General features: G+C 42.7%; 1 protein-coding gene across 1 annotated transcript; it reads left to right on the top strand.

The window, feature by feature from the left end:
* Window positions 1–9432: 9432 nt before the first annotated feature.
* LOC139561663 (uncharacterized) lies at window positions 9433–13203 on the top strand. The gene is made up of 3 exons (XM_071378910.1): window positions 9433–9534; window positions 10623–10685; window positions 11101–13203. Exons 2-3 carry the CDS (start codon window positions 10675–10677, stop codon window positions 12731–12733), a joined length of 1644 nt encoding a protein of 547 aa, XP_071235011.1. The 5' UTR covers window positions 9433–9534; window positions 10623–10674; the 3' UTR covers window positions 12734–13203.
* Window positions 13204–19280: the final 6077 nt, after the last annotated feature.

Genomic DNA, 19280 nt, shown 5'->3' with positions numbered 1-19280 from the left:
TCCCTAACCAAAATGGCTACAATTTATCCATAAGAAGGATCATGTCCATTCTAGTATTCTAATTCCTAATTCTATGGCAGTGACACTATGACCTCTGCTGTCTGTCTGTCTGTCTGTCTGTCTGTCTGTCTGTCTGTCTGTCTGTCTGTCTGTCTGTCTGTCTGTCTGTCGACACATAAACCCCCTAACTGGAACAGTGGGCTTACCAAACTAGCAGGGAAATATCAGTCAGAGTCAGAAAACCACTAATGTCATGAATCACCTTGACCTGGTCTGTAGGATGAGGAGGACATATGAACTGTTAGTCATGTATAGGTAGGTTAGCACTTGGAATTCAACAAAGTAATGGAAACATTCAATATTGTTACCAATTTATGTCACATTCTGACCTTTGTTTACTTGGAAGACCCCTTTGCAATCATAGGCTTGAATGTCCACATTTCATTTTTCAGTTTATTAAAAACAATGAAGGCATTTGTGTTTGTTGGTTGTAGAACTACAGTAGTTTAATGTTAAAGTATAGTGAGAGGTCATTACTATCTTAGATGAGGGGGTAATAAAATGTTTTACACATTGCACACTAACACACCTGATTCAACTTATCAAACCTAATTAGTTGGAAATCAAGTGTGCTATTGGTGGGCTGGAATAGAAGTCTGCTCACTAAGTAGATCAGGGATCAGTTGAGAGAGGTTGGCCACCTCTGGTATAGACTTTTTTTTACCTGAAATTATGCATTAATAATGATAGCTAACTTCAGGGGTATTCAACTCTTATCCTACGAGGTCTGGTTGGTTTTCGGTTCTACCTGATAATGAATTGTAAAAACCAGGTGTCCCAGGTCTAAAGCAGTTCTTGATAAGAGGAGCACAATGAAAAAAGCAGTGGAACTGGCTTTGTGGTCCAGTGTTGAGTTTGAGGGGCCTACTTGTTACTAAGATGTTAGTTTTCTTGTAAACTTTGAAATTATGTTCAATATAGTGTATTCTTTGAAGTGATGATCGCAGATCACAATCTTGCAAAAAAGAGGTTAGGGAATCTTTCACTAATTTGTCTGTGTTTCTGTGATATATTCTCAAATGAACATGATATTTTTGTTCAGTTGTTAGCCCTCCAATTAGTTTTATTTGATTCTCACTCTTTTTCAGGATATCAGCCATGTGAACCCAATTTGCAGCTGATGATAATGCCCTGCAACCCCAATGCAGCCATAGACCTACGGCAGTCCTCGAGTAGACCCAACAGTAAAAACATATTTTGTAGCCCTGGACAATGCCCTCAATGAGATGAATCAGGTATGTTTGTCCGGGGCTACATCATTAATTTGTGCTGTTTGGGGTACTCAAGGAACGGAGTTGGGAACCACTGGCCTACAGTATGATGACATTTGCCTTATTGGAATTTGCATTTGAAAGCAGGCGATGGGATCCTTAGCTTAAAACATACACACAACTACTAATACCAAGTTCAATGCCAGATACTTTCTCCCAGAAGGTCTGAGTAGCACTTGGAGGTGCCACTGTGATAATGAAGATGGTTTGCCTAAGACTACGACAACAATTATTAAAGTACAGTATGTTTACAATATCATAAACAATAGTCTTTTACATGTTATTCCAAATTCCATTTTATATACTCATATATGTGTACATAAATGCATCACTGTGAAATGGAATTTCTGTTTGATCAGCTCTTATTTCTACACTCTTCATTCGGTTTAAGGGGGCACTTTTGTCATGATGACAAGGTGAAGGTGCTCTCTACTCAAATGGCACAACAGAATCATTCAGATTGACCTAGGCACAGCATATGACAAACATTTTGTCTAACTGAGAGATGTCTCCTTTCATACTGTATCTGGAAAGGATAAAGTAGTAGAAGTAGAAACTGATGCTGCTCAGCATTGCTCATCTTCATAGTGGGAATAAGGTAAACATGGGTGTCGTGATAGCGGTCAGCTGGTGAACCTACAGTACATAAACATATTTAAAGCACACCTGATGTTGGAATATCACTTCTTCAGGTCACCTATACCATCAGGGATCTTGATTGTTTGGTTGTGATTAATTCATTCAGGTGTTTTAGGGTCAGATATAGATTACATCTATTGTTGGGCTGGAACAACCAATATTCAACACAGCAGGTTGTCCTATCCCATTGAGGCCTTTGTCCTATGCTGCAATTATCCATTTTCCGTCCTCTAATGAATAAAGTTGTCAACAAACTATCATTGGGTCAGTGCCACTGGAGTTTTTCGGGACAATAAGGGAAGGGGGATACCTAGTCAGTTGTACAATTGAATGCATTCAACTGAAATGTGTCTTCTGCATTTAACCCAACCCCTCTGGATCAGAGAGATGCAAGGGGCTGCCTTATTCGACATCCACGTCATCGGCGCTATCCAATTTACTCATCACATTAGGATTAGTAGGCTTACATTAGTCTGCACCTGTGATGATAGATGCATATAATGCTTTATTAAAATGGGGAATTCTTATGGTGAAAAAAACCTCACACGCAGCCAATGAGAGAGACATACTAATAGCTAGACTACAAGCTATCTAGCTAGCTAATGTTGGCTAACTTAGTGTGGTTTTTAACAACTGGTTAGCATAACAGCTAACAGCTAGATTAAACTCGAAATGAATTATACTTACCAGTGATGAAATGATCAGAGCAGACCCTGTAATGACTGCTGTCTGGGTTTAGGTCTTGACATGTTTCTTCACTTTTCTGACAGTTATTTTTACGACAGTAGTTAGGATCAACAAACGTATATGGCAAAGCAATAAGACAATAATTAGTCTGGGTATATAAAATAATAAAGCTTGCTGCTGAATAAAGTGTCTCTTTTCTCTGAAATCAGCTGACTTTGCGACTGGAGATGTATTGGGCTGCAGCACTAAGGTGCATGACATAGAATTAGAGCACAGGATCATAAACAATTGAAATAAAGTTACATTAACTCAAGGAGACTTGCTCTTTCCACCCGGTCCATCACTCGGAAGCCCCTCCCTTTCTTTGGCTGATTTCACAGAATAGGCCTGTATTGTCACCACCAGCAGTATTTACCCAGGCACTGCTTTAGCTGACTTGGTTTTGTGTTTTAATATGAGAGAACAAAACCAGTCCTTCTCTAAGGTAGTTCTTCATAAATGTTACCAAAGAACATTGGAAAGCAGGTAAATTTGCCTAGACTGATATCATATCATTGGAGTTTATTGATGCATGGGATAAACACTGCATGTTATGATGTGAAGCAATGAAATTTGGCATTTATCATTTTTTTAATGTAAATATATATATATACAAATGTTTTTTGAGAATATATTAACCACAAAACTATCTTTGTTTCATTGTTGCCCTTTATAGTTTGAGTAGTAAATAATTTATTCGTAATCACAAGTTCTGTCACCACCTGTTACATGAGTCTATACACTTCTTGCCTACAGCCATTTAAACATGTCTGACCTTGTTGACTCGCTGATAAAGTGTATTCCTTTGCAATATATTAGTCATTATTTGACCTCTATTGAGCTCTGTGACCTCTTAGTTCATGCCTGCAGCATCATCACTGATTATGACAAATATGAACTTCATAGGACCAATGTCTTATGAGGGCTACATGTTTCAGTTAACAGCATTTGAAGTTTCCCTTCATCCCATGGTGGATAGTCAAGTTCATCATGCAACAAAAAAAGTATCCGAAGCTCCGCTTGTGCAAAAATAGTAATCTACATTTATTTTATGAAACTGAGATTGTGTTACGCTCGATGAGGATAAAGGTAAGGAGTCAGGCGCAGAGAGCAAAGGTAACGGGAAAAAACCACTTTTAATGTCCACCCAGAAATACAACTGGTAATGTCAAAAAAAACATTGGCGTACAACTCCAACCTGAATAAAGTCCAAAACTGGAAACATAAATTCAGTCTGTGGTAAATCCCAATGAAAAATAGCAACCTCAACATACAAACAGAGAAACAAGCCCGCACAAACATAAACGGGCTAAACGAACTTAAATAACCCCACCCTAACAACCAAACACTAAACAGGTGAAATCAATTAGACAAAAACAAACGAAAAGGAAAAAAGGATCGGTGGCAGCTAGTAGACCGGCGACGACGACCGCCGAGCGCCACTCGAACAGGAAGGAAGGCCACCTTCGGTAATACTCGTTACAGTACCCCCCTCCTGACGCGCAGCTCCCGCAGCGCGCCGACGCCGGCCTCGAGGACGACCCGGGGGCCGAGGCGCAGGGCGATCCGGATGGAGGCGATGGAACTCTCTCAGCATAGATGGATCCAATATATCCCCCACCGGGACCCAGCACCTCTCCTCCGGACCGTACCCCTCCCAGTCCACGAGGTACTGAAGGCCCCCCACCCGACGTCTGGAATCCAGAATAGACCTTATCCTGTACGCCGGGGACCCCTCTATATCCAGAGGGGGTGGAGGGACCTCCGGCACCTCACCTTCCTGCATGGGACCAGCTACCACCGGCCTGAGGAGAGACACATGAAATGAGGGGTTAATACTATAATAAGAAGGAAGTAACAATCGGTAACACACCTCATTTATTCTCCTCAGGACTTTAAATGGCCCTACACACTGCGGACCCAGCTTCCGGCAGGGCAGGCGGAGGGGCAGGTTTCGGGTCGAGAGCCAGACCCTATCCCCCGGTGCAAACACGGGGGCCTCACTGCGGTGACGGTCAGCGCTCTTCTTCTGTCGTCTACTCGCCTGACGCAGAGACTCCTGGACGGCTCTCCAAGTCTCCTTAGAGCGCTGTACCCACTCCTCCACCGCAGGAGCCTCGGTCTGACTCTGATGCCATGGTGCCAGAACCGGCTGATACCCCAACACACACTCAAATGGTGACATGTTGGTAGAGGAGTGGCTTAGTGAGTTCTGAGCGATCTCTGCCCAAGGGATGTATCTTGACCACTCCCCTGGCCGGTCCTGGCAATACGACCGCAGAAACCTACCCACCTCCTGGTTCACTCTCTCCACCTGCCCATTACTCTCCGGGTGATACCCCGATGTAAGGCTGACCGAGACCCCCAAATGCTCCATAAACGCCTTCCATACTCTGGAAGTAAACTGGGGACCCCGATCAGAAACAATATCCTCGGGCACCCCGTAATGCCGGAAGACATGGGTAAATAATGCCTCCGCAGTCTGCAGGGCCGTAGGGAGACCGGGCAACGGGATAAGACGGCAGGACTTAGAGAACCGATCCACAACGACCAGGATCGTAGTGTTCCCCTGAGATGGAGGTAAGTCAGTCAGAAAATCTACCGAAAGATGGGACCACGGCCGTTGTGGAACGGGGAGGGGTTGTAACTTCCCTCGAGGCAGGTGCCTAGGAGCCTTACTCTGAGCGCACACCGAACAGGAAGAGACATAGAATCGCACATCCTTCTCCAAGGTGGGCCACCAGTACTTCCCCCTAAGACCTCGCACTGTCCTCGAAATACCCGGGTGACCCGACGAGAGTATACCATGAGCCCATCGAATCAATTGATCACGAACAGCGAGCGGTACATACCTACGCCCCTCCGGGCACTGTGGAGGTGCAGGTTCCTCCCTTAACGCCCGCTCGATGTCCGCGTCCACCTCCCATACTATCGGTGCCACCAACTTGGCCGCCGGAATGATGGGAGTAGGATCGATGGACCGTTCCTCTGAGTCATAGAGACGAGACAGCGCGTCGGCCTTAGTATTAAGTGAACCTGGTCGATACGAGATAGTAAAACGAAATCTGGTGAAATACATGGCCCACCTTGCCTGACGCGGATTCAGTCTCTTAGCTGATCGAATATACTCCAGGTTACGGTGGTCAGTCCAGATGAGAAAAGGGTGCTTAGCCCCCTCAAGCCAGTGTCTCCACACCTTCAAGGCCTTAACCATAGCCAACAACTCCCTATCCCCCACATCATAATTCCGCTCCGCTGGCCCAAGTTTTTTCGAAAAAAAAGCACAAGGGCGGAGTTTTGGTGGCACACCCGAGCGCTGTGAGAGCACCGCTCCAACCCCAGCCTCGGATGCGTCCACCTCTACTATAAACGCCAAAGAAGGGTCCGGATGCGCCAACACTGGCGCCTCGGTAAACAGCACCTTCAACCTACAGAAGGCCCTGTCTGCCTCTGCCGACCACTGCAAACGCACCGGCCCCCCCTTCAGGAGTGAGGTAATAGGGGCTGCTACCTGACCAAAACCCCGGATAAACCTCCGGTAGTAATTGGCAAACCCTAAGAACCGCTGCACCTCTTTTACCGTGGTCGGAGTCGGCCAATTACGCACGGCTTTTACGCGGTCACCCCCTATATCCACCCCCGAGCTGGAAATGCGGTAACCCAGGAAGGAAACGGCTTGTTTAGAAAACTCACATTTCTCCGCCTTCACGTACAAGTCATGCTCCAGCAGTCGCCCAAGAACCTTGCGCACCAGAGACACATGCGCGGCGCGTGTAGCAGAGTAGATCAAAATATCGTCAATATACACCACCACACCCTGTCCGTGCAGGTCTCTGAGAATCTCGTCAACAAAGGATTGAAAGACAGCTGGAGCATTCTTTAACCCGTACGGCATGACGAGGTACTCATAATGGCCCGATGTAGTACTAAACGCGGTTTTCCACTCATCTCCCTCCCGAATACGCACCAGATTATACGCGCTCCTGAGATCCAGTTTCGTGAAGAACCGTGCTCCGTGGAATGATTCCATCGCCGTAGCGATGAGAGGTAGTGGGTAACTAAAACCCACCGTGATGGAATTGAGACCTCGATAATCAATACACGGACGCAACCCACCATCCTTTTTCTTCACAAAAAAGAAACTCGAAGAGACGGGTGACATGGAGGGCCGAATGAATCCTTGTCCCAGAGCTTCCGTGACATATGTCTCCATAGCCAACGTCTCCTCCTGGGACAAAGGATACACATGACTCCTGGGAAGTGCAGCGTTTACCTGGAGGTTTATCACGCAATCCCCCTGTCGATGGGGAGGTAATTGGGTCGCCTTCTTTTTACTGAAGGCGATAGCCAAATCGGCATACTCAGCGGGAATGCGCACGGTGGAAACCTGGTCTGGACTCTCCACCGTTGTCGCACCGATGGAAACTCCTACACACCTGCCTGAACACTCATCAGACCACCCCTGTAGAGCTCCCTGTTTCCACGAAATAGTCGGATTGTGAATAGCCAGCCAAGGAATTCCCAGCACTACCGGAAACGCAGGTGAATCGATAAGAAACAGACTAATCCGTTCCTTATGATTCCCCTGCGTAATCATCTCCAAAGGAATTGTGGACTCCCTGACCAGGCCTGACCCTAACGGTCGACTATCTAAAGAATGTACAGAAAAAGGGGGGTCAACCTTAACTAACGGAATCCTCAACCTCTGAGCGAGTCCGCGATCTATAAAATTTCCAGCTGCGCCTGAATCGACTAGCGCCTTATGCTGGAGAGAGGGAAAAAATTTAAGGAAGCATATTAACAAAAACATGTGACCAACAGGAAGCTCTGGGAGAGTGTGGTGCTGACTCACCTGAGGTGACCGAGGAGTGTTCTGCCTGCCCTCTCTATTCCCAGATGACCTCCTCCAGCACCGACCGGAAGTGTGCCCTCTTCGGCCACAACTGGTACAGGAGGAGCCTCCTCCGATCTCCCTAGATGCTGCCCCTCCTAGCTCCATCGGGATGGGAGCAGGAGGGTCAGGAGATGGAACGAACAGGACCCTTTCAGAACGTCCGCGAGCAGCTAGCAGATGGTCTAACCGGATAGACATGTCTATTAGTTCATCCAAACTTAGCGAAGTGTCCCGACAAGCCAGCTCTCTGCGGACGTCCTCTCTCAGGCTACACCTGTAATGGTCTATCAGGGCCCTGTCGTTCCATCCTGCTCCAGCAGCCAAGGTCCGGAAATCCAGCGCGAAGTCCTGCGCGCTCCTCGTCCCCTGTCGTAGATGGAACAGTCTCTCACCCGCCGCTCGGCCATCTGGAGGGTGATCAAACACGGCCCGAAAACGGCGGGTGAACTCCGGGTAGTGGCCCCTCGCTGAGTCGGCCCCGTTCCAAACTGCATTGGCCCACTCTAGGGCTCTACCCGTCAGGCAGGAGACGAGGACACTCACGCTCTCCTCATCCGAGGGAGCCGGTCGAACGGTGGCCAGGTACAGGTCTAATTGTAGCAGGAATCCCTGGCACCCCGCCGCCGCTCCATCGTACTGGCTAGGAGGCGTAATACGCAACGCGCTGATACCGGGTCCCGCTGGAGGAGATGGTAATGGTGCTGGAGGGAGGGTAGGTGGGCTTGTAGTGTTTGTAGGGAGACCACTCCTCTCCCAACGATCCATCCTCTCCATCATAAGATCCATTGCTGATCCAATACGATGAAGGATGGACGTGTGATGAAGGACTCTCTCCTCCATCGTGGGGAGAGGGGTGGTCGCTGCTCCTGCTGGCTCCATTCGTGGTGCGGGCTTCTGTTACGCTCGATGAGGATAAAGGTAAGGAGTCAGGCGCAGAGAGCAAAGGTAACGGGAAAAAACCACTTTTAATGTCCACCCAGAAATACAACTGGTAATGTCAAAAAAAACATTGGCGTACAACTCCAACCTGAATAAAGTCCAAAACTGGAAACATAAATTCAGTCTGTGGTAAATCCCAATGAAAAATAGCAACCTCAACATACAAACAGAGAAACAAGCCCGCACAAACATAAACGGGCTAAACGAACTTAAATAACCCCACCCTAACAACCAAACACTAAACAGGTGAAATCAATTAGACAAAAACAAACGAAAAGGAAAAAAGGATCGGTGGCAGCTAGTAGACCGGCGACGACGACCGCCGAGCGCCACTCGAACAGGAAGGAAGGCCACCTTCGGTAATACTCGTTACAGATTGACATAACATGTTGGCCATTTGTTCTCTTACCAAAAAAAAACGAAGCAATCGAATATCAAAAAGCATTAAATGGGTGTGGTCAAAAACTGTTTGCTGCTGTGCCTAGAGCTTAGTTTGCCCATATTTCCAACCCCCTATATGGCAATAAGGAAAGGGTCCCTGGGAGAAAAGGGGGTGTGTGACTAGCTGAGACTCCATATTGCCAATTTAACACATAAACACATTCAAGTTTATTTCATAATTCCTCACTTTCATGATACATTCATGATCACAATATAAATAGCAATATGGCATGATGATATATTTCAAATGGGACAAACATTTAAAATAGCACAAATAAAGAATAGAGAATTTGGCTCCAACTGCCTCTCTACTGAAGAAATCTCCTTTATTTTTTGGGAAACCTGCCAACTATCCGGCACCCTCAACTGAAGAGATGATCTCTCTTCTCTGAAATCAGCTGACTTGGTGAGAAGGGAAGTACAGTACTGGAGTGGTGAGGTGAGGTGGGAGGAGAATGCTGGGCTGTTCCACTATAAGACCTGCAAAACACATCACCTCTTTCTCTTTCTTCTTCTCTATTCCTCTGACTGCAGAACTGAAACAAACCATTTCCAGGAGCAGAGGTAAGTTAAATGGGATGAAAATATGCAAAGATTTTATTTAGTCTGAATCTCAAACTGAACACTTTGAGCACTCGATATGCGCTTTGACGAGTCAATCGAGTCAATCTTAAATGCTAGTTGTTGAGTCACCGAATAGCGCAGTAGAATCATCTTCATCGAGTGGGCATCCTGTGCTAGTGGTGGAGAGTCGACTCTAAAATAATCGATTCCTCGACTCATTGCCCGTTGACTCTCGGTGTCGACTCCCATTTCTGGGTGTAAAGCTTTGATTCCACTAGGAATCGACTCCTAGACTCCTAAGGTTCAGTATTTGTGCAAAGGATGAGACTGAGTAGTTGCCATAGGCTACTTCAGAGAATACAAACTCTCGCATCTACCAGGCAGAATCAGAACCGTGCATCCAGTAATCAGAAGCTGTATCTCGCAATGCTTTATTTCACAATTTCTTGGCTTGCAATGTCTCGCAAGTTAACTAAAGTAGGGGCTATCAGTTAGTAGGCTATTCTACACACAAACAACTGAAGACTAAACACACACATCTGTCGTAGAGAAGATATTGAGAAAGAACAGGTGAGCCAGCGAGGAAGAGGGAGGAGGGGCAGGCAGACAGTTGGAACCAAGCGCATAGGCTATCTTGGTATCTAGTTTCTTTCAATGTCTTATCTTGCAATGCCTCTTAAATTCATCAAACGTATATTTAAGTATAGAGTTGGCTATCCTGGAGAATGGCAAAGCAATTCTGTAGTGTTTCTTTATCTAATGGATAAAAGTTTATTGGTAGGCCTATTTGGTCATCAAGCCTAACATTTCACGAAGCTATACGAGGCGCACCAAAGGGGAAGCCCTGAGCTGAATGAAAAAAATTATGTTGCACTCAAATAGCTAGGTGGATTGGACAAGGAGTTTAGTTTGCTGAACATATTGAGACTCAACTTTGCAGCAATTAAAATTGTTGGGGGTTTCAACATTAAATCTAAAAATGCAGTGAAACTAGATACCTTGTCCTTTTAAGTTGGTATGAAAGTATACTAACATTCCTGAGTTGGACAAGACTTCCAATTCGTTGAAACTATGTTTTCCATTTACAGAGCTTAATCAACTGTATCTTCCCTGGGTAGATCACACAACTAAAATACCATCATGGCAAACAAGTGAGTGTCAGCAGACTTCATGTTTTTTCAAATGCTGTTGAATGTTTTATAGATTATTGACAGATGCAAACCATACACATCCATAGGCCATTTTATCAGACCCAGATTAAGCCTAAATCTGGACTAAAATACATGCTGAATGAAGAATATCCATTGAAAGTGTTTTTGTCAAGGACAAGGCTTTATCTGGATCTGGATCTGGAAAAACCAGTCCCCACAGTCCACTTGATTTGATAAGTATTTATGCAATTAGTTGAATGCGATATAACATTTTAAGCAAAAATTTGCCCTCAGATCTCTCAGATAACTTATGATTCGTCGTATAGAGTGAAATATAATTGTAAAGTATATTTAAGAATATATTATAAATGTTATATTATAACATACAGTATGTATATTTATTTCCCAAAACTAGGGACACATCTTCAAAAATTCAAGACATAATTTCACAAAGAAACAAAAAAAGTATTATTATCGAGCAAGGACCTCCTGAACGGTACAAACTGGTAACAAACAAACAGAGACTGGACCAGGATAATAAACTCAGAAGATGTACCTTTGGGGAGAGAGATCCCACCACGATCAACAAAACCATTCTGGTAGTGGGAGAGACAGGAACAGGGAAGTCAACTCTGATTAATGTCATGGTCAATTATGTCCTGGGTGTAGAGTGGAAGGATAAAGTCTGGTTTGAGATTGTGGAGGAGAAAATAGAGGAGGAAAAGAGAAAGACTGAAAGTCGAACTACAGGGATCACTGTTTATGAGGTATTCGGGTTTGAGGGCCTGAGAGTCCCCTACTCTCTCACCATCATTGACACTCCTGGGTATGGAGACACTAGAGGGATTGGAGAAGACCAACTGATCGCTGAAAAAATGTTTGAGTTGTTAAGGTCTACAGATGGGATTCATCAAATTGATGCTGTTGGTTTAGTGGTGAAGTCAAGTACAAATCGACTCACTGTTGAACAGAGGTACATATTTGATGCAGTTTTGTCTTTATTTGGCAAAGACATGGAGAAGAATATCGTGGCCCTCATCACACACTCAGATGGTGTGGAACCAACTAATGCTCTACAGGCCTTAGAAGATGCTCATGTCCCCCTTGCAAAAGATGACAGCAATCAATCTATATATTTCCTATTCAACAACTCTCAAATAAAGAGTCTTACCTCTGCAAAAGCAACCCAGGCCAAGAAAGAAGAACGTATCTTGAAGAATTTATGGGACTTATCAGAGGAGAGCATGAAGGAATTCACAGAGTTCCTGGGTAGAATAACACCTCAAAACGTGAAGATGACTGAAGGAGTACTGAGAGAGCGCAAACAACTAGAAGCATGTATCAGCAACTTGCATGAGCGGATTGAAATGATTGATCTGAAACAGAATGAAATCAAGCAAACTCAAGAAGCCCTGGAGAAACACAAGAAAGAAAGGGACGAAAACAAGGACTTTTCATACATTGTTGATGAGTGTTACAAAGAGAAAGTCCCAATAGAATCATCATGGTGGCATTTTACTAAACAGGCTACCACCTGCAGTGTCTGTCAGGAGAACTGCCACTATCCAGACTGCTGGTGGGTTACTGATCTCTCATGGTGTAGTGTGATGAAAGAACAACACTGCATTGTGTGTACTGGGAATTGTCACTACACCAAGCATGACAAAGAAAACAAAAAATATGTTATCAAGACCAGACCGGTTCTTAACACATATGAAGAGTTGAAAAAGAAGTATGAAATCAATGAGAAAGCGGCTGGGGAGAAAGGGACTCTGATCAGTAGACTCCAGACAGAGTTGGAGCAGTTCACACCTGAGAAAGCCAGACTGGTGGAGGAATCCTACCAGTGTGTCATCAAACTGGAAGAGATCGCCTTGAAGGCCAACTCACTGTCCACTGCTCAGCATCTGGACTTCCTGATTAAGAAGATGAATGAGACAGGAAACACAGAGAAGGTTCAGAAACTGGAGGAGATGACAAAGAGAGATGAGAAACACAAGGGAGTAATAAGTTACTTCAAAAGTGGATATAATTGGGTTAGGAGTTAACGGATGGTGGGGCGCATCATTCATTTATTCTGAATTGTGGCATAATTATCTCAGTTCTGTTTTCTCAGATGTTGAGTATTGTACATGTAGCCTATCTAGTAACTTAGCCTATGTAATAAAACATAATTATATTTTATATCAGGTAAAACAGTATTTTGTCACTTGAACATCATTGTATCTGAATGCATTACTCACCTCATATGTATATACTGTATTCTATACTATTCTACTGTATCTTAGTCCATGCCGCTCTGACATTGCTCGTACATATACAGTATGTTTATATTCTTAATTAATTCCTTACTTATATTTGTGTGTATTGGGTATATGTTGTGAAATTGTTAGATATTACTGCACTGTCAGTGCTAGAATCACAAGCATTTCGCCCCACCCGCAATAACATTGCTAAACACTTGTATGTGACCAATAAAAATGTATTTGATGTACACAAATGTAACATGTTCATTAAAATGTATGGGGGGAAACAAAAATATTTTATAATACAATATCACTAGCAATCACTAACAATGTTTAGGGGTAATTGATGACCGGAGGTATTGCATGGAGCCCCTTAGGGGTCATGAAACAGCAATGCTAATCCCTTCCTTGTTTTTTAATGCGTTCCCTCAGATTTTTTATTTGTTCCCGCTTCTCCTCATGTAGGCTACCATGACGGTCCCACTTCACGGATGACATAATTATTGCAGCCTAAATTAATTATATTTAGTTAATTAATGCTTCAAATGGTGATGATTACTGACCATTCAAAAAATTATCCTAACAGTGTGTCATCAAACTGGAAGAGATATCACTGTCCACTGCAGGGCATCTGGACAGAAACACAGAGAAGGTTCATAAACTGGAGGAGATGAACACATAGGATAGGCATGAAAAGAAAAGCGCTGTTCTTCTTCAAGATATACTAGACTATATATAAGGGGGATCATGATTCTGTTTTCATTTCACCAAAGTAATGTCATGATTACAATAATAACAAACTTCAGAAATCTTTCAGAATTCAGAAAATGTCCAAATCAGGCATATATGACTTTGATTGATTACATCAACACTGAAAACAACAACACTAACAGACAATAGTTGGAGCTTATAGTATATTGTGAAAATTGAGATTGATGAGACACCTAGTGGATTGTTTTGGATGTACACTATACTAGACAGTATCACATTATTGTAATGTGGAAAACTGAGGACGTTATATGGTCAGTAAGATGTTTCTGGAGCTCAACATTGTCGTCTCTGAAATTCAGCCGTCCCTGATAGGGATAGAGGGGTAATGTACCTCCTATTGTGCAGTACACCGTGTGTCTGGTTTGTTGACATTACTCCCAAATGCTTCTGCTTTTAGCTATAATTGACTGTCATACTTCTGTAGTTCCTCCACACAACTAACTGGATGTAACAGAAGTTACTGAAATGGGTAGATCACTTTTATAGTTATGTTTGTAAATATAAACTGGTTCGAGCCCTGAATGCTGATTGGCTGAAAGCCATGGTATATCAGACCGTACGTATATCATGGGTATGACAAAACTTATTTTTACTGTTCTTATTACGTTGGTAGCCTATTTATAATAGCAATAAGGCACATTGGGGGTTACTGGTGTATGGCCAATATACCACGGCTAAGGGCTGTATCCAGAAACTCTGCGTTGTGTCGTGCTAATGAACAGCCTTTAGCCATGGTATATTTTACATATACCACACCCCCTCGTGCATTATTGCTTAAATATGTCTTCTCATCTTATTAATAATTAGACATACAGTATATACTAGAAAAAGTATTACAGAAAAATAAGTATATACTCAGATGATTGGTTGGTGGGTGGATTGGTTGGTTAAATGGTTCATTGTTATTTGATTGATTGTGTGCTTTGATAGTTTTACCTGTATTTTTTATTGCTATTGTATGGTCTGAGTCAGGGTTGGGGTCAATTCTAATGGAAAACGGTCAATTCAGTAATTTAACTGAAAGTCAACTATCATTTCTTCCTATATCTTCTCAATAAGCTGAAAAGGAAAATATATTTATGTGAAAAGTTGTATTATTTTAGGATGTTAAATTCATATCACTTACTGAATTGAATGTCAACTGATTTGAATTGACCCCAGCCCTGATCTTGGTCAATGATATACACTACATGACCAAAAGTGTGTGGGCACCTGCTAGTCAAACATCTCATTCTAACATCATGGGCATTAATATGGAGTTTATCCCCCTTTGCTGCTATAACAGCCACAACTCTTCTGGGAAGGCTTTCCACGAGATGTTGGAACATTGCTGCGGGGACCTGATTCCATTCAGCCACGAGAGCATTAGTAAGGTTGGTCACTGATGTTGGACAGTTGGTATTCCAATTTATTCCAAAGGTGCTCAATGGGGTTGCGGTCAGTTCTTCTACACCGAAGACAGACCATTTTTATGCACTACACGCTTCAGCACTCTTTGGTTCCGTTCTGTGAGCTTTTGAGGCCTACCACTTCAGGGCTGAGCCGTTGTTGCTCCTAAACGTTTCCACTTCACAATAACAGCACATACAGTTGACCAGGGCAGCCCTAGCAGGTGTCGTGTCTTTGCTATGGATTAAGTGATTTATGACATGCTATTTTATAAAATAATTTATCTAAAATTAATATTACCTGATTAAACTAATCAAGTAAATGTAATTAACTAGGAGGTCGGGGCACCACGGAAGAATATTTATAGAGCTGTTGTCTTCTGAATAAACTCTTAAAGACCTGGTAATCTTTTATATCAATAGCAGTCAATTATTAATCGTCACCTTATTCAGTCTCATCTGAACGTCGTAAAATTCTTGGTTATCTTCACGAACCCTGGCTAACAAGTTGAATCAGCAATACAGAATTTGGTTTAATTATTTATTTACTAAATACCTAAATAACACACAGAATTACATATACACAGGATAGATCATACATTGATTACTAATTATGTCATACAAGAAAACGTCCCTAGCGGACGAACCGATATGACGGCTGGTTACACAAAGAAAGGGGGTTGGGTTTGAATGAAAGCGCGGGAAGACTGAGGAACAAAAGGATTGGGTCTTTATCGGAGCTCATGAAGCTATGCTATCGTAAATTCAGAATCTTGTGCATTCTAAATAACCGCCTATTTGGAAAAGGAAAATGCAAGAAATATTTACTCTGAGCTGCGCTTCGATAGATTGGTCGTAGATGGAAGGCTGGGTTGCCCAGCAGAGATCTCCCTTGTCCTTTGAAGAATATGTATTGTGGTAGAACGGATACGTTGTAGTACAGTCGTCGTGTGGTTGAACGGATACGTTGTAGTACCCTGTCTTTCTGAAGAGATTGTCCTTCCTTTCCTAGCACACGTTTACAGCTGCTGCTGCTAACTCAACGTCTTGGATGTATCACTTCTTTAGTGAATAAGAGTTCAAAGTTCATACCAAGTTGCCATACTATAAACTCATACTATATTCTAGCTGGTATAGTCGAAATTCATCCTTCCAGCGTGTCGATCGTCACCTCCACGTTGAAATTCTCCCTTCTAAACGTATGGACATCATAAACTGGTTCGTCACCGGGAACACGATGTTAATTTCATTAGGTTGAAGTCGTTCAACCATTCACAACCATAGCTCACGCTGAGGTTGGCTTAGTTCTGTAGTTGATATCAGCCCTTTTAAACGTATGGACAGCAGTCCTCACGTCATCGGACTAACACGGCGATTGTTAGGTTAGAATTGTTAGGTTAGATTACTTGTTGGTTATTACTGCATTGTCGGAACTAGAAGCACAAGCATTTCGCTACACTCACATTAACATCTGCTAAGCATGTGTATGTGACAAATAAAATTTGATTTGATTTGAAATGAAAGCAATTTCTGAAAATGAATCCTCAAACTATAGTGATAGTATGTCTGATCTTGCAAATAATGTAAAATATGTTTAGATAGGTGTAATCTAGAGACAAACCTCTTGACTTTTAATCTGAGGGTATCCTGCTATTGACACACTTGTTGAATTATGCAAGTGAACTTGACAACAACAATAATTAAAGAGTCAGTCCAGACAACACAGGTGAGTGCAGGTAGGTGTCACGTTCCTGACCTATTTCTGTTAGTTTGTTTTATGTGTTAGTTGGTCAGGACGTGAGTTTGGGTGGGCATTCTATGTTTTCTGTTTCTATGTTGGTTTAGGGTTGCCTGGTATGGCTCTCAATTAGAGGCAGGTGTTTGGCGTTTCCTCTAATTGAGAGTCATATTTAGGTAGGTTGTTTCACAGTGTTCGTTGTGGGTGGTTGTCTCCTGTGTCAGTGTTTGTCGCACAATACGGGACTGTCTCGGTTTTTGTAGTCTGTTCCTGTTCGTGAGTTCTTCGTGTTTATTGTAAGTTCCATGTCCAGGTCTGTCTACTCCGTTTTGTTATTTTGTTAATTATTCAAGTGTATTTCGTTTTCGTGTTTTTTCCGTCTTTACTTTAAAACTTCTTGCAACTATAGGGGGTGCTGTTCCGCATTAGCATTTTTTGGTCTCCAAATTAAACTGCCTCGTGCTCAATTCTTGATCGTACAATATGCATATTATTGTTATTATTGGATAGAAAACACTTTCTAGTTTCTATAGCTGTTGGAATTTTGTCTCTGAGTGGTACAGAACTACTTCTACAGCACTTTTCCTGACAGGGAGTCAGATTTCAGAAATTTTGACCCCTGATCTGGGGTCGGTTTTAAGGTGCCTGTAAATGCTATGGAGAAACCGACACTGCCTACGTCTTCCTCTGGGTGTCAGTACGTCATGACGTTTTGAATGGATTCGATTGCGCAATCAGAGCCACTATAAAACAAGAAAACGTGGAAGTATCGTTCTTTCCCTTCGCGCGTCTTACGCAAGATGGACATCAGGCTTGCCTCCTTCCAAATGGTTGTTTAGCCAGTAAAATTTCTCCGGTCATGTTTTTACTCGTTATAGTTGTTAAAAACATCATAATGTAGTTAATTTATATCCGTTTAGTGCGATTTTGAGGAATTTCTTTGTCGTGCACTTTGAAGCTTTGGGTACGTTTCGGGGTCTCGGTCGATGTTAGTGGACATTTCGAAGGACAGAGGACATCTATCGACCAAAAGAAGATTAGACCCAAGAAAGGATACATTGCCCAAGAATCTGATGGAAAATCACCTCATAGTAAGAAATATTTAATATGATAAATCGTTGTTCTGTCGAAATATTTTAAACGCATAATCCGCCATTTTGTTTGTTATCGCTTCACTTGGCGAACCCTGTATTGCACAGTAAGGATAATTTTAGAAATGTAAATCAGCGGTTGCATTAAGAACTAATTTGTCTTTCGATTCCTGTCAACCCTGTATTTTTTAGTCAAGTATATGATTAGCTTTCGATTAAACTAGATCACTCTGAAAGATGACGTCCGACATTTTGAGCCTTGATTTGCTAGTATTTTCATTGTATAACCACGGTTTTGTATGGCTAAATATGCACATTTTCGAACAAACTCTATATGTATGTTGTAAAATGATGTTACAGGAGTGTCATCGGAAGAATTCTGAGAAGGTTAGTGAAAAAATTAATATATTTTGGCGATGATTACGTTATAGCTCTCTTTGGCTTGAATCGATGCTCTGGTAACGTTTGCACATGTGGTATGCTAACTTATCGATTTATTGTGTTTTCGCTGTAAAACGCTTAGAAAATCTGAAATATTGTCTGAAATCACAAGATCTGGGTCTTTCCATTGCTATGCTTTGTCTATTCTTATGAAATGTTTTATGATGAGTAAATTGGTCATACACGTTGCTCTCTATAGTAATTCTAGTCGAGTTGTGATGGTCGGTGCAATTGTAAACTGTGATTTCTACCTGAAATATGCACTTTTTTCTAACAAAACCTATCCTATACCATAAATATGTTATCAGACTGTCATCTGATGAGGTTTTTTATTGGTTATTGGCTATCAATATCTTAGTTTAGCCGAATTGGTGATAGCTACTGGTGGAGTGAAAAAATGGTGGACAAAGAAATTGTGTATTTTGCTAACGTGTTTAGCTAATAGATTTACATATTGTGTCTTCCCTGTAAAACATTTAAAAAATCTGAAATGGTGGCTTTATTCACAAGATCTGTATCTTTCATCTGGTGTCTTGGACTTGTGATTTAATGATATTTAGATGCTACTATCTACTTGTGAAGCTATGCTAGCTATGCTAATCAGTGTGTGGGGGGGGTGGGGGGTGATCCCGGACCCGGGGTAGAGGCTCGTGAAAGGTTAATAAATCATTATGTCTTCACAATCCGCTGCTTTTTGGTTCAATCCCTGCTCCTCCTCTTCGGATGAAGAGGAGGAGGAAAACCGTTACAGAACCACCCACCGATCCAGAACCAAGCGGTGTGAATTCGAGCAGTGGCCTGCTACACAGGAATCATGGACTTGGGAGGAAGTATTGGAGGGAAAATGACACTGGGCGCACATTGGGGAATATCGCCGCGCTCGTGAGGAGATGGAGGCAGCGAGAGCCCAACAGCGGATT

This window comes from Salvelinus alpinus, chromosome 31 (genome assembly GCF_045679555.1).
Source record: "Salvelinus alpinus chromosome 31, SLU_Salpinus.1, whole genome shotgun sequence".
In the NCBI taxonomy this organism is placed as follows: Eukaryota; Metazoa; Chordata; class Actinopteri; order Salmoniformes; family Salmonidae; genus Salvelinus; species Salvelinus alpinus.
This window is presented reverse-complemented; position numbering and strand designations above follow the sequence as displayed.